A 12,741-nucleotide genomic window follows, 5' to 3' on the forward strand; every position below is an offset into this window, starting at 1 on the left:
AGTGACCTAAAGGAAAGATACTTTTTACTAGAGCCTTTTTCACACAGAAAGTAAAATTTAACTCTAGTGTTTTATGTAAGAGTCTCTCCTTGCTATGTTGTTCTTTTGAATATTTTCAAGTCTCACACACAGAAAGACCTAAATAAGAATGCAAGAATGGACAGATTCAAAGGCTTGTACAAAAGAAAACATGGAGTAAGATTTAGTCATAGGAAAAATAAAGTCAATAAATAAACTGGGATTTTGACCACAACTGCAGATTTTTCTAACGTAATCTTTTCAAGTTAGAGTACGCTACAAATGTACTTCCGAGACCACTAAGTCCCTCTGGTTGTCTGTGTCTCGGGCCGTGTCCGCACACGTGCTGCTTTCTGAATTCACGGCTACAAAGCACACACGGCCCCTCAGTTCGGCCAAACTTTCCTACACACCCTCCTGCACGTGCACTCCCCTACCCCTTGAGATGCCTACTTACTGCCTCCTCCCAACTCTCCTGCCGGGTATAACCCCCTCCAACATTCTTCAGTCCTCTGTAAAAAGGCAGTCCGATGGCAACTCTGACGCCTCTCGCACCACCCCCTCCATCACCTGCTTGCCCCTGTTCCCACGCTCTGTGGGCCAGAACTGGTCTCCCCGCTCTTACCCAGTCTGCCCATCTTCGCTTCCTCAAGGACGTTAATCCTGCAGTTTTCCTTCCCTCGTCTATCTCTCTTGGGTCATACCCATTAGCAAATACTAAACACGTCTTAGTATTTGCTTTCTTTAAAGAAAAATTTCACAGCAAAATTTCTTGAAAAACTATAGTTTCTTCCTCTTCATCTATTCTCTCAACCCACTCCAGGTGCCTTCGTACCTTTCTCAGTCCACCAGCCTCACTCCCGATAGGACCGACGAATGATTTCCAGTTTGCCAAATCCATCAGTCACTCTTGTCTGTCTTAGTGGCACCTCCAGTGGCATTTAATATTACTGACCATGCCCTCTTGGCAGATTTCCTCCTCTGGTTAGCCCTTTCCAGGATGGGTGAGCTCATCAAGAGTCACAGGGTGATGCCTGTCTCCAGTCCTGACTTCTCAAACTCCAGACTTTGCCATTTGCCTCTGACATCTCTGCTCACATATCTAGTAGACACGCCCGAACTGACACCTAAGAGGTGATCAATGTATTCCAAACTGAGACGGCTGCCGGAGAGAGCGAGCACCACTGATAATTATGTCAGGCCAACAGGCATAAACTAACTTTCTCCAAGGATCTCCTACCACACACAGAGATGCTGCTCCGTAGCTGCACGTGTAATGCTCCTCTTACCTTGCACGGCTCTGCCTGCGCCCCCTGTACCGACTGCTGCTCCTTCCCTAGGACAGTCCCATGTGGCTTGGGGAAGTAACTGACCCTCTCTGTGCCTGAGCCCCCTACTCTGTACAGCAGTGAACAGTGCACCAAACTCGGGGCTGCGAAGCACCATGTGCCTGGCACGTGACCGGTGCTGCAGAGATTTCTTTCTGGAAATTTGAAATGCTACTAAAACCATCATACACGTTTCATTTTAAAGGCAGACCTGGATTTTCAGGAAAAAAAATTTTAAATGCTCCATTTACTTCAATTGTTTATAAATGAAATCATTTCAAATTTAAGGAATTTTACAGAGAAGTTTCCATAAAAATCCCTAAATTTGTTGGTACTCACTCCTTTGGCAGTTCATGTTGGGGTGACTTTTCTTATGCCAACTCATAGGCAGTCCTTTTTCTAGTCACAAGGTTTGAAAGGAAGTCAGAGCACAGTAAATCTGGGCTCTGTCATTGGGCAGCTGAGTGGCCTCTCTAAGCTTCAGTTTCCTCATCTGCAAAAATGGGGAAGGTAATGAATGCATTAAAAATGGTCAGTTTTAAACAAACTGACCATAGAAGTAGGCTCTAATTGTTCTTTTTGGATGAGTCACACTTGGTTCTGAAAGATAATCATTTATTCCAACCAGGAGATAAAATCAGCTCTCTACAAAATGTACTAATTTGCTGATGTTTCACTTAACTCTAAGCTACAGCATTCAGACCACAGGAGTGATGTTTCAGAGTTGGTGGCGAGGAAGAAGGCTAGCCTGAAATGTATTATGTAAGTAAAAGAAATGTAACCATATCTTGAATTAAAGGAGTACACATGTCAGTTTCTTAGAAATGATTCACTTATAAAATATCACACTGATGTGTCATTGAATACTACAGGATTTTAAAAAAATATAGCTTAAGGTCAAATTACCAACATTACTTAAAATAAATGCAACCTATATTTTAAAACACAGCCAATGAGCCCTGGCTGGGTGGTTCAGTTGGTTGGAATGTCGTCCCATGCACCAAAAAGTTGCAGGTTCGATTCCTGTTCAAGGGCATGCACTTGGGTTGCAGGTTTGATCCCTGGTCAGGGTATGGGAGGCAACTGATCCATGTTTNTCAGTTTCTTAGAAATGATTCACTTATAAAATATCACACTGATGTGTCATTGAATACTACAGGATTTTAAAAAAATATAGCTTAAGGTCAAATTACCAACATTACTTAAAATAAATGCAACCTATATTTTAAAACACAGCCAATGAGCCCTGGCTGGGTGGTTCAGTTGGTTGGAATGTCGTCCCGTGCACCAAAAAGTTGCAGGTTCGATTCCTGTTCAAGGGCATGCACTTGGGTTGCAGGTTTGATCCCTGGTTAGGGTATGGGAGGCAACTGATCCATGTTTCTCTCTCTCCCTTTCTGTCTAAAAGCAATAAGCATATCCCCTGAGGCTAATCCAGGCAAGGATTAATTATGCACACACACAGGGCAAATGAGTTGGAGATTATTTCCTCACAGGTAACTTACACACGACTCAGAAGCCAGTAGTTTCTTAAAATTACTGGCGCCGACAAACTGCGTGAATCCTGTCTCTGCTACTCAGTTCCGCTCTGCACTCCCAGAAAGAAGCAATACCAGCCAGCAAGTTACTCATCAACGTTTAATGGTGCCACAGGGTTAAATAATGGCCTTCCTTTTTTGGCCTGAATTTTACCAAAGTTAGCCTCAAACTCTTTTTTTGTTCCATTCAGATTGGCTAGATGTCCATCCTTTATTCTGTAGCCTAAAGAATTCAGTTTCCGTAATCTGTACTGCACTATCTGTGGGGTTAACTCAAGAACCATTGGCGTCTCTCTTATCTGAGCTATGGAAATGCCCTCCTTCAATAGTACCTGGATTCTCTCTTCCAAAACAGGGACAGAATAATATAAAAGGGCAGGACATTTCAACACTAATTGCTTCAGGTCATGATCTGTGCATTGAAAAGCACTTTTAGAGAAGGAAATACTGTGCCGTATACTTCTTGGGCCAAGTTGAAAAAGAAACCCTTTCAGTTTGGACAGAAGTTGGAGAATTTCAAAGTCTGTGAAACGCTGCTCCTGGAGAAACGCTAGTGTTTCCTTTATAGCTGCAGGAGAATTTAACAAAATAAATGGGTTTTGGCTTAATAATTTTAGTAGCCAAACTCTCATGTTGGCCTCAGAGCCACCTAGATTTAGGTAACTCTCTTGGAGAATCCTTATCATTTGCTTATTTTTCTCAACAGGATTATGAAAAATACTAGAGGCAGTTGTCAAAAATCTGCTAATGACCACATTTCTGAGTCCCAGCTCTTGAAAGAACTGAACGTTCTGTTTCTGGTTTTCCTGGTCTTTAACGGTAAAGAAGGACTCTGGAAACTGTTCTATTAACTTGACCAACTCTTCCTTGCTTTTGCAGACCGACTGCCAAAGTTCCCTCTGGACATGAACAGCCGCTGGACTGCAGACAATTGCTTCTGGGCAGCGTTCCAGAACACTGGCCACCGCAGTCTCGTCGGCACCTAGTTGTTGTAAAATGTTTGCAATTTCTTCAACATAGGTTTCATCCTCCAAGAGTACCCATCCTTTTAATCTGCGAATTTTCCTGATGTCAACTGAAAATTTACAGAGCTTTTCTACTGTCCTTTCATTTTCTCTGTTTGACTGATGGTCAGTTGTACAGGTGAAGTGTGCTACTAAAGGTCTGTGTCTGGGGGCTGACAGCGTCCTTCTGCAAGAACACAGCCTGCAAGGCTGGGATCTCTGCAGTAGCTTCCACAACATGCCTGCCATCCCCTGGTGAGCCCCACCGTCCTGGGACTCAGAATGTGCTCAGGGAGCCTGTAAGGAAGAAAACACAGGTTTTAACATGAAGGGTGTTGCCCTGTAGAACACAGGTCTACCTGGGAGTAGTAAGCATGGAAATAACATGGATTTAAATTAGACAGGAAGACTGCTCACGTGAAATACTAAATATATCCTTTTGGATAATTTGTAAAATACACCTCTTCACTCAGACATCTTAAAAATACATTGTCTGTTTGAGCTTTGCAGTGTGTGAAGTAGTTATTTCTAGTTCACAGACCACAAAAAGTTTCAAGATTCACAGACTGCGGATGTTATTTTGACACAAATTGCCCCTCCCACAACTCCAATGTTTCTCTTGAAGAGATATAATTACTTACTGACTTACACACACAGGTTTTTTTCTTTTTTGAACAGTTCACCTTTTTAAGATGATGTTTAACTGAAGCAAATACTTTTTTGAATATATTTTATTGATTATGCCATTACAGTTGTTCTAATTCCCCCCTTCATTCCCCTCCCCCCTGCACACCCCTTCCCCCACCATTCTCCCCCGCTTTAGTTTGTGTCCATGTGTCACAAGTTCTTTAGATTCTATATTTCTCACACTGTTCTTGCCCTCCTATCTATTTTCTACCTACCATCTAGGCTACTTATTCTCTGTACCTTCTCCCTGACTCTCCTCCTCCCACTCCCCTGTTGATAACCTTCCATGTGATCTCCATTTCTGTGGTTCCTCACCTGATCTAGCTGTCCTCTTGGTTTGCTTTTGTTTTAGGTGTGGTTGTTAATAACTGTGAGTTTGCTGTCCTTTCACTATTTGTATTTCTTATCTTCTTTGTCTTAGATAAATCCCTTTAACATTTCATATAATAAGGGCTGGGTGATCATGAACTCCTTGAATTTGACCTTATCTGAGAAGCACTTTATCTGCCCTTCCATTCTAAATGAAAGCTTTGCTGGATACAGCAATCTTGGATGTAGGTCTTTGGATTTCATGACTTGGAATACTTCTTTCCATCCCCTTCTTGCCTGGAAGGTCTCTTTTGGGAAATCAGCTGACAGTCTGATGGGAGCTCCTTTGTAAGTGACTGTCCCCTTATCTCTTGCTGCTTCTAGAATTCTCTTTTTCATTTTAATCTTGGGTAATGTAATGATGATGTGCCTTGGTGTGTTCCTCCTTGGGTCCAACTTCTTTGGGACTCTCTAAGCTTCCTGGACTTTCTGGAAGTCTATTTCCTTTGCCAGACTGGGGAAGTTCTCCTTTATTATTTGTTCAAATAAGTTTTCCACTCGTGGCTCTTCCTCTTCCCCTTCTGGTATCCTTATAATTCGGATGTTGGAATGTTTAAAGATGTCCTGAAGGTTCCTAAGTCTCTCCTCATTTTTTTGAATTCTTGTTTCTTCATTCTTTTCTGTTTGGTCGTTTCTTTCTTCCTTCTGGTCCACTCCATTGATTTTAGTCTCAGTTTTCTCCCCATCACTATTGGTTGCCTGTGCATTTTGCTTCATTTCACTTAGTGTAGCCTTCATTTTTTCATCTAATTTGTGACCAAAATCAGCCAGTTCTGTGAGCATCCTTATCACCAGTGTTTTGAACTGTGCATCTGAAAGTTTGGCTATCTCTTGGTCACTTAGAAGTATTGGCTCTGGGGCTTTGAGCTGTTCTTCTTGAGCCATAATGTTTGGACTGTTCGCGCCTGTTATGTATGAGGGGCGGAGCCTTAGGTGTTCACCAGGGCAGGGCGACCCAGTTGCCGGGTTGTGATGCTGTATGTGGGGGCGGGGTCAGAGGGAGAGCAATGGCACTTGTTCCACTCTCTCTCGGATTTCAGTCCCCTATGCCACTTCCCACAAGCAAATTGGGCCCTTCTGGTGTTCCCAATGGATTCCCAGGTGTGTGGGTTTGTGTACATCCTAGGACCCTGTGGGTCTTCCCAGCGAACTCTCCTGTGAGGCTGGGAGCCTCTCCTGGCACCTGAAAGTTTTTCCAATCAGTGCTTTTAGGCTTTAATTCCCGTTTCTGGGGCCCTGGTTTGTGAGGTCTATCTCACTGCTTGCTCCTTCGTCTGGTTTATCTGTGTGTGATGTGTGACCATGGTCAGCCAGTCGCCCTGCGCCCCCAGTGGGTCCGCCCGTTGCCACCCCACTCCTGGGATCCATCAACAGCCGCCTGCACTCCTGGGTCTGTCCGGCTGCTTTTTCCTGCCCGACCCCGCTCTGCCAGCCTCCGACCCTACCCCTCATACAGGTCTGACTGAATGGTTCGTTGTTGTCGGACTTCTGTACAGTTCAGTTTTCTGTGTTTTGGTTGTGTTTTTGTTACTAAATCTTTGTTGTCCTTAAATTTGGTTGTACAAGGAGGTACAGTGTTTCCACCTACACCTCCATCTTGGCTGGAAGTCCTCGAGGCAAATACTTTTTAAGAATGGGAAGGGTCATTTCTAATTTTGTATTTCAGACCAAATATTTTTGCTGAATAACTATGACCCCAAATAAGTCAGGTAATTTACTCATCTTGAGTTAATGTATGCTGCACATTATAAGCATACATTATGCTGTATGCTTATTGGATCAGAATTAAGTGAAAATCCTTTTTATAAATCCAGAACTGAAGTAAGTCCTAGCCAGGTACAACGAGAGAGGCCCCGTGACCGCCCCCGGGGAGCCGTGGGGGTGCGTGTTGGCTGTGCAACGGGGACGGCACGTTTGGGGCGGTCCGACCAGCTGGCCCGGCCTCAGCGCTGCAGGCACCAGGGATGGCTGCACTGTGCCTGCCGCGCCGCGGCCTTCGGCACTGTCTTCTTGTATTTCTGGTACTGAGCACATGCGGTGTGCTGTTTTAACTCTTAGTCCCTGAGAGGGAAGGGTCTTGGCTCTCCTACAAAAGTGTAGTTCTGAGCTGTACTGGCTAGTTAACAGCCTTCCCTTATTATTCGCAGGTTTGAAGACAAACTGTAAAGCCATTCCCCATCCCTGCCCTTAGTAATACCCTTGCTATATAAGCCAAGGACTCTTCACTTTCAAGCCTGTCCTAACAAATCCATATAAATGATGATTTTCTAAGGAGAAACAACAAGTAACGATGTTCTCATTTTGGTTTACTTAGCTCAGTTAGTGCTTGCAAGGTCCAAAATAATTGCAGGCACGGCTTCTGTTTTACTTCTGGTGGTTCAACCAGAGTTTTTCCTCAGATAATTCCTAGTGCCAGTTTCCTTCAAATAACTCTCTCATAGCCAAGATATAAATAACAAAGCATTTTAAAACATTTCTAAGAAGGCCACAGATTTTAACAGGAAGGAGATAACGAGGAAGGGCAGGGGCACATCTAGGCTGCAGCCCCCCAACCTACCTCGTGGGTTATCTAGGGGAAGTGACTTAGCCTCAGATTAAACAAGCAAACAGCAGTAATTAGAACAGATCCTCACAGTCCATGTTCAGTACGTACCAATTACAACAACAGCACCCTCTGTAAAACAGAACAGCAGATGAACTTCAGGGGACTTTCACCGGGGTTGAAATGCACATCGGGTGTTTGGTACAGAGCTCGGTACATTGTCAGCACTCGGTAGATGGCAGCCATTACTAGGAAACATCTGGTGCTTTATAAAATCCTTATCGTAAATTTAAATCCTACTTAAATTGTAGTTTAGACAGAAGTACATTATTTACAAAGAATAACTGAAAAGCGTGAAAACTGGATTTTAAATGCTTTTATAAGCAAAATAACTGCTCATAAAAGTAATACAGCCTCACCACAGAGAATCTGCCAAATTCTGAGGAGTCCAAGGAAGTGCAGGAAGGCTTTCATGATCTCATCGCCTTCAGACAACGGTTCACACTTTGACGTGTAAGGCCATTTTTTCCTATGCTTCTTGTCCCCTTCATTGTAATTTTTAAAACTATAAATCTGCCTTATACACGAGCTAGGTTCTAAACTCAGCCTATGAAGTGAAAATAGCAAAAAACTCATAATTTTCCTGGAAAATCTTTTAAGCAGGTACCACACTGGATACCAACCTATCAACACATCACCTCCTCGTGAGTCCCGCGCAGCCAGGGGACCCCCTCGGGCTGGCCCAGACCCCAGGGTTTGACTGCGCCCCAGACGAAGTGGTTGGCTTATTCCGGGGTTATGTTATAAAAGAGTGACGGATCATTAAGCATGAGACCCACACTGACCACGGCGCGATGCGCGTGCCCAGCGAGGCCACGGCTCCCATTCTCTGCTTACTCCAGGGGACTGTTGTGCGTTCGGGCTGGTAGTCTGAGCACTGGGGGCTACTGTCTCGCTCCCTGTGTCTGATGAGCACACAGTTGACCACAAAGGTGAAAAGTGCAAATGTGGCTTCTCTGCCACCAACACACATGACACAGGGGTGGGCAAGGCTTACAGTTGAATTAATATGGTCATTAATGGATAATCATCACGTAAGAATAAACTCTGTTCCATGTGCTCACCACTGTAAACCTACCTTTGCCTAGCCCTGTTCATATAATCTATTCTTTAATTTTATCCACTGTATCTAACCTTGGCATCAAAAACATTCTAAATATTTAATATGAATGTATGATATGTGGGGTAGATACACTATAATTTTGTAATTTATTCCCCAGTATTGAGCAGTTGAGCTATTTGTAATTGTTTGCTATACCCTGATCATCTGTCTACCTTTCTTATTCCTTCCTTGAAGATGAATTCCTAGGGGTAGAATCACTTACTGAAGAGATGGGTGAACTACCCAGAAAAACTACCTCAACTCACACTCTCACACGCAGGATGAGCGATTCTCTCATCAACTGTAATTCTGACACGTGAAAATGAATAGCACACTAGTTTGACTTCATTTTACTGGATTATTAGTGAGACTGAGCTTTTCTTCAGAAATTATTTGACCATCTGTATTGCCATTTGTGAATCACCTATTCCTGCCTTTTGTCTCTCTCCATCGGTGGCATTAAGTCAACTCACAGTGCCCTACAACCACTATCCCTATTTCCAGAACTTTTCTGTCGCCCGAGGCTCAAACTCTGTTCCCATTAAACACTAATCTCGCTTGTCTCCTCTCAGCCCCTGGCGATGCCTATTCTACTTTCTGTTTCTATGAATTTGCCCGTTCGTGGCACTTGATACGAGTGGAATTGTACAGTATTGTCCTGCTGTGTCTGGCTGATTTCACTCGGCACAGGGTCTTCAGGGTTCATGCACGGTGCTGAACTGGTACAAAGTGGTCCATGTGAAGTGGGCCAAGGGCCGGGGAAGTTTCCTTTTCTTTATGATTCCCACTGCTTTTAAGCACCAGATGACTGGATAAAATTCACCCATCTTTCCCTCTATAGTTTTATTTCAATTTTAAAGGTCAGTTCCTTTAATTAATTTAAGACTTCTGACTGTGAGCTGAGAATCAAAATAGATCTTCTCAATGGTTTACCTCCAAGCACCATTTTGGAACAATCCTTTCCTTCCCCATGATTTGGGATGCCTTCTCTGTTATACATTAAATGTAGATTCTGTTTCTAGCTAGCTTCCATCCTTCCTTCCCTACTATTTTGCAGCCACTTGAATGAGCGAAGAGGCTAATTTCTGGCCTTGCCAGACCATTCTGAAATGATCTCTGGTCAACTCAGTCTTGCACAGTCCCCACCAAATATGTCAAATCTCAAGTCGGACTTCCAGCTTACCCCCAACACCATCCCCTCCTTTGCTCTTAACCAGTACCCTTGTCTCTCACTTCTACAAAGAAAGGAGAGTGACTCCACACCAAACTTAAACATTCTGCTGTCTCCCCTTCCCTGCATGTACACCTTTCACCCCCAGGGTTATCCTGGCTCCAGTGCTGATCCCAGCCCATCTGGGCTGAGATCCCTAGGGCCCATCTTTCTCACAGTCACTCCTCCAGCTGTATCCCCCACAGGGGCTCCTACCCTCGCCTCAATGGCTATCCCTCTCACTGCTGCTCCAACTAAACCCCTGTTTTCCTCTTCCCTGTGGTTAATTCTTGCAGATCCTTCTCTCTCGCCATTTCCGCTGCTCCTACTTACATAGCTCCCAAATCGAGACAACTACCACGTGCTGAGAGCCAACAAGTAGCTCCCGCCCCTCTCTCTTGGCCTTTGCAGCCCTCAGCACAGTCACCCACTTTCCCCATAATCCGCTCTTGCTTGACTTTCGGGACTCCCACTCTCTCAGTTCTCCCCCTTCCTCCCCACCCAGCTGGCCTCCATCTATCTGTCTCCTTCGCAGGCTTATCTTCAGAGACTGGTTCTAGACCCTCTCCTCTTCTTACGTTCCCCTCCCCCGCCCCCCAGAGACCCTGTCCTTGTCTGGAGCTTCAGTTAATCCACTTGGGCTTCTCAAAAAGTGGTCCTGTCAACCTCCTTGCAATCAACTTTTCAATGGCACTTTAGGATAGAGACATAAAACAAAATGAAAATACCTCGCACGGCCTACAAGGCCTCGGCCATCCAATACCCACCCCTCCCTCCTTCCCCTTATCCAGCCACATCTGCTTCCTGTCAGTTCCTGGTGCTAAACCTGTCCCCACCACAGGGTCTTTCGGAGACTGAGGGCTAGTCCCTGTGCCCCGCATGCCCCTAACTCCTAGGTTGAGTGTCACTTCCTCAGGGAAACCTCCGTGACCTTCATGAATAGATGGTGACTCCGGTCTCCCCTACAGGCTCTCACGTAACCAGAGATAGCTCCTTTGTGCCACTGCCCCAAATGCAGCTGTTCACGTATCGTTTCTGTCTCGCCCTCCACGAGGGCCGGGACTAGTCCATGTAGGCCGTGTTCCAATGACCCACTTCCCTACCCCCAGTCGGCTGGCACTGGGGAGTCTAGGAAGCATTCCTAGGCAGGTGACCTTGTGTGTGGTCTTCCCCAGCCACCGGCTCTTGGTCCTACCGTCACACTCACTGTACTCCTCTAAGTTTGTCATCCATTCAACCAGCAGGGTTTTTGGCTTAATGTGAAGCTCACGCAATGTGTCAGGCATTATGCTAACACTAGCTCTTTTGCTAAAACATTTCTTCATACCTCTGGATCACAGACCCATCAGAGAACATGTTGGGAGCCACAGACTCTTAAAAAAAAAATAAGGAGAGAGAGACCAACATTCATTTTGCAAAAGATTTTGGCAGGATTCAGACCCTGCAGCCCAACTATGAACGACCCGCAGGTGATTGCAAGCGCAGGGATTGAAGCTCTTCTGCTCCGTCCCTGTACCCAGAAAAGAGCTTGGTCCACAGAGGGATAAAGTTAGTGTTTGTCAACTGAAACTGAAGGAGCAAACCAAGTTCAAGAGACAACCAAGTGGCTAAAACTGTGGGTTGCCTGGGCTTAATTCCTGCTCCTGCTTTGTTGTGACTTGAGGAAGTCATTTCACCTCTCAGTGCCTTAGTTTGAGCATCAGGAGAAATGGGGACGCCACATCCTGGGTGGCTGTGAAGGTGAAATGAGTTAATACCATAAATCACAGAGTATTCGGATACTTGACAATCAATTTTAAAGCTGAGAAAGCTGATAAAGTCACAGGTAAAGTACCCTGTCCAAGGCTGCTCACCTAATAAAGGGCATTCAAACCCAAAAGCCTGGCTCCAGAGTCCAGCCCTCAGCCCTGTGCCCTACACATGATAATAATGCTCTTCATCAATGTATGTTAAGACGCAATGTGATACTTCGTATTTATTAGACATTTTTGAAGAGTGAAATCCACTTCTGTAATGTGCATAATCTTCGTAATTAATATGGGCCCCTCTATAAACGGTAATTTCAATTATAATATGCATAAACTGCTGAGTTTCACATTAACTCCAATGGATATAAGCAGGAAAAAACGAAGTCCCAAGTAGAGAACCTTGGGTAGCAATCGAAAGTCACATACCTCGCGTGGGGCCTGTGCGTTTCCGCAAAACGTCCGACCAGCGCCGCCGGACGTCCGCACAGGCCAGGCAGGAGAAGCCGAGCCACGGGCCTGGGGGTCCCCTTTCTCAGTGGGCGGCCCTCGACCCCCGACCCCACCACAGCTGTGCGAGGAGATCACTCCCAGGGGCGGAGAAAGGGCGCAACTCACCTGTCCACCTGTCGGTGTCCGTGTCCTGCAAGGAGAGCAATGAGTCCCGGCCCCTGCTCTGTCTTTCCTCCGTCACCGGCCAAAGCTTCCCGTGACCCGCTGTCTTTCCGAGGACCGGGTCCAAGACCCAGGGCCTCTGGCAACTCGCGAAATTCCCCTCAGCAGTGCCAACCAGGGCCCCTGCCCCTTTATCAGCAGCCAATCAGAGCACCAGAGACCCATGAGCACCCTGACACTAGCCCCCCAATGCAGCCAATCAGGGCGTGGAACACGGGTCACGTGGCCCTTGCGACATCCCCGGGCGCCGCAAGGCCGGGTGGCGTGTAGATTGGCTTTCCTGGGAACTTAGCCTGACCCGGCCAATCATTGCCTCTGGCATTTTCACACCCTTTCCTTCCCAGCATTTGAGAAAAATTGGAGTGTCCCTCGCGGAATGTCACAGAGGTACAGTTAACGCAACACCCACTGTATCTTTAAACTAGAGCCATTCTGGATTCCCAAAATAGTTCGGTAGGTAAGT

At 45.6% G+C, this 12,741-nt stretch overlaps 1 protein-coding gene across 3 annotated transcripts; it reads right to left on the reverse strand.

Moving 5' to 3' along the window:
• MTERF2 (mitochondrial transcription termination factor 2) lies at positions 1 to 12,396 on the reverse strand. Of its 3 annotated transcripts, none has more exons than XR_005069697.1 (2): positions 12,222 to 12,396; positions 1 to 1,839 (listed from the first exon to the last, which is right to left on the reverse strand). XR_005069697.1 is itself a non-coding variant. In XM_037067850.1 (2 exons), exon 2 carries the CDS (start codon positions 4,135 to 4,137, stop codon positions 2,971 to 2,973), a length of 1,167 nt encoding a protein of 388 aa, XP_036923745.1. In that variant the 5' UTR covers positions 4,138 to 4,185; positions 12,230 to 12,396; the 3' UTR covers positions 2,774 to 2,970. The 3 variants fall into 3 exon arrangements, 2 of the variants coding, with proteins under 2 accessions (XP_036923745.1, XP_036923743.1); XM_037067850.1 differs by lacking the exon at positions 1 to 1,839 and adding an exon at positions 2,774 to 4,185 and having other exon boundaries at positions 12,230 to 12,396; XM_037067848.1 differs by lacking the exon at positions 1 to 1,839 and adding an exon at positions 2,774 to 4,185.
• Positions 12,397 to 12,741: the final 345 nt, after the last annotated feature.

The sequence above is a fragment of the Sturnira hondurensis genome, unplaced genomic scaffold (genome assembly GCF_014824575.4).
Source record: "Sturnira hondurensis isolate 20B ecotype Veracruz unplaced genomic scaffold, ASM1482457v3 Scaffold0017436, whole genome shotgun sequence".
NCBI lineage: Eukaryota > Metazoa > Chordata > Mammalia > Chiroptera > Phyllostomidae > Sturnira > Sturnira hondurensis.

Excerpts from the sequence above, each read along its gene's own strand:
- MTERF2 (XM_037067850.1), bottom strand. The coding sequence starts at position 4,137 with ATGGCAGGCATGTTGTGGAAGCTACTGCAGAGATCCCAGCCTTGCAGG.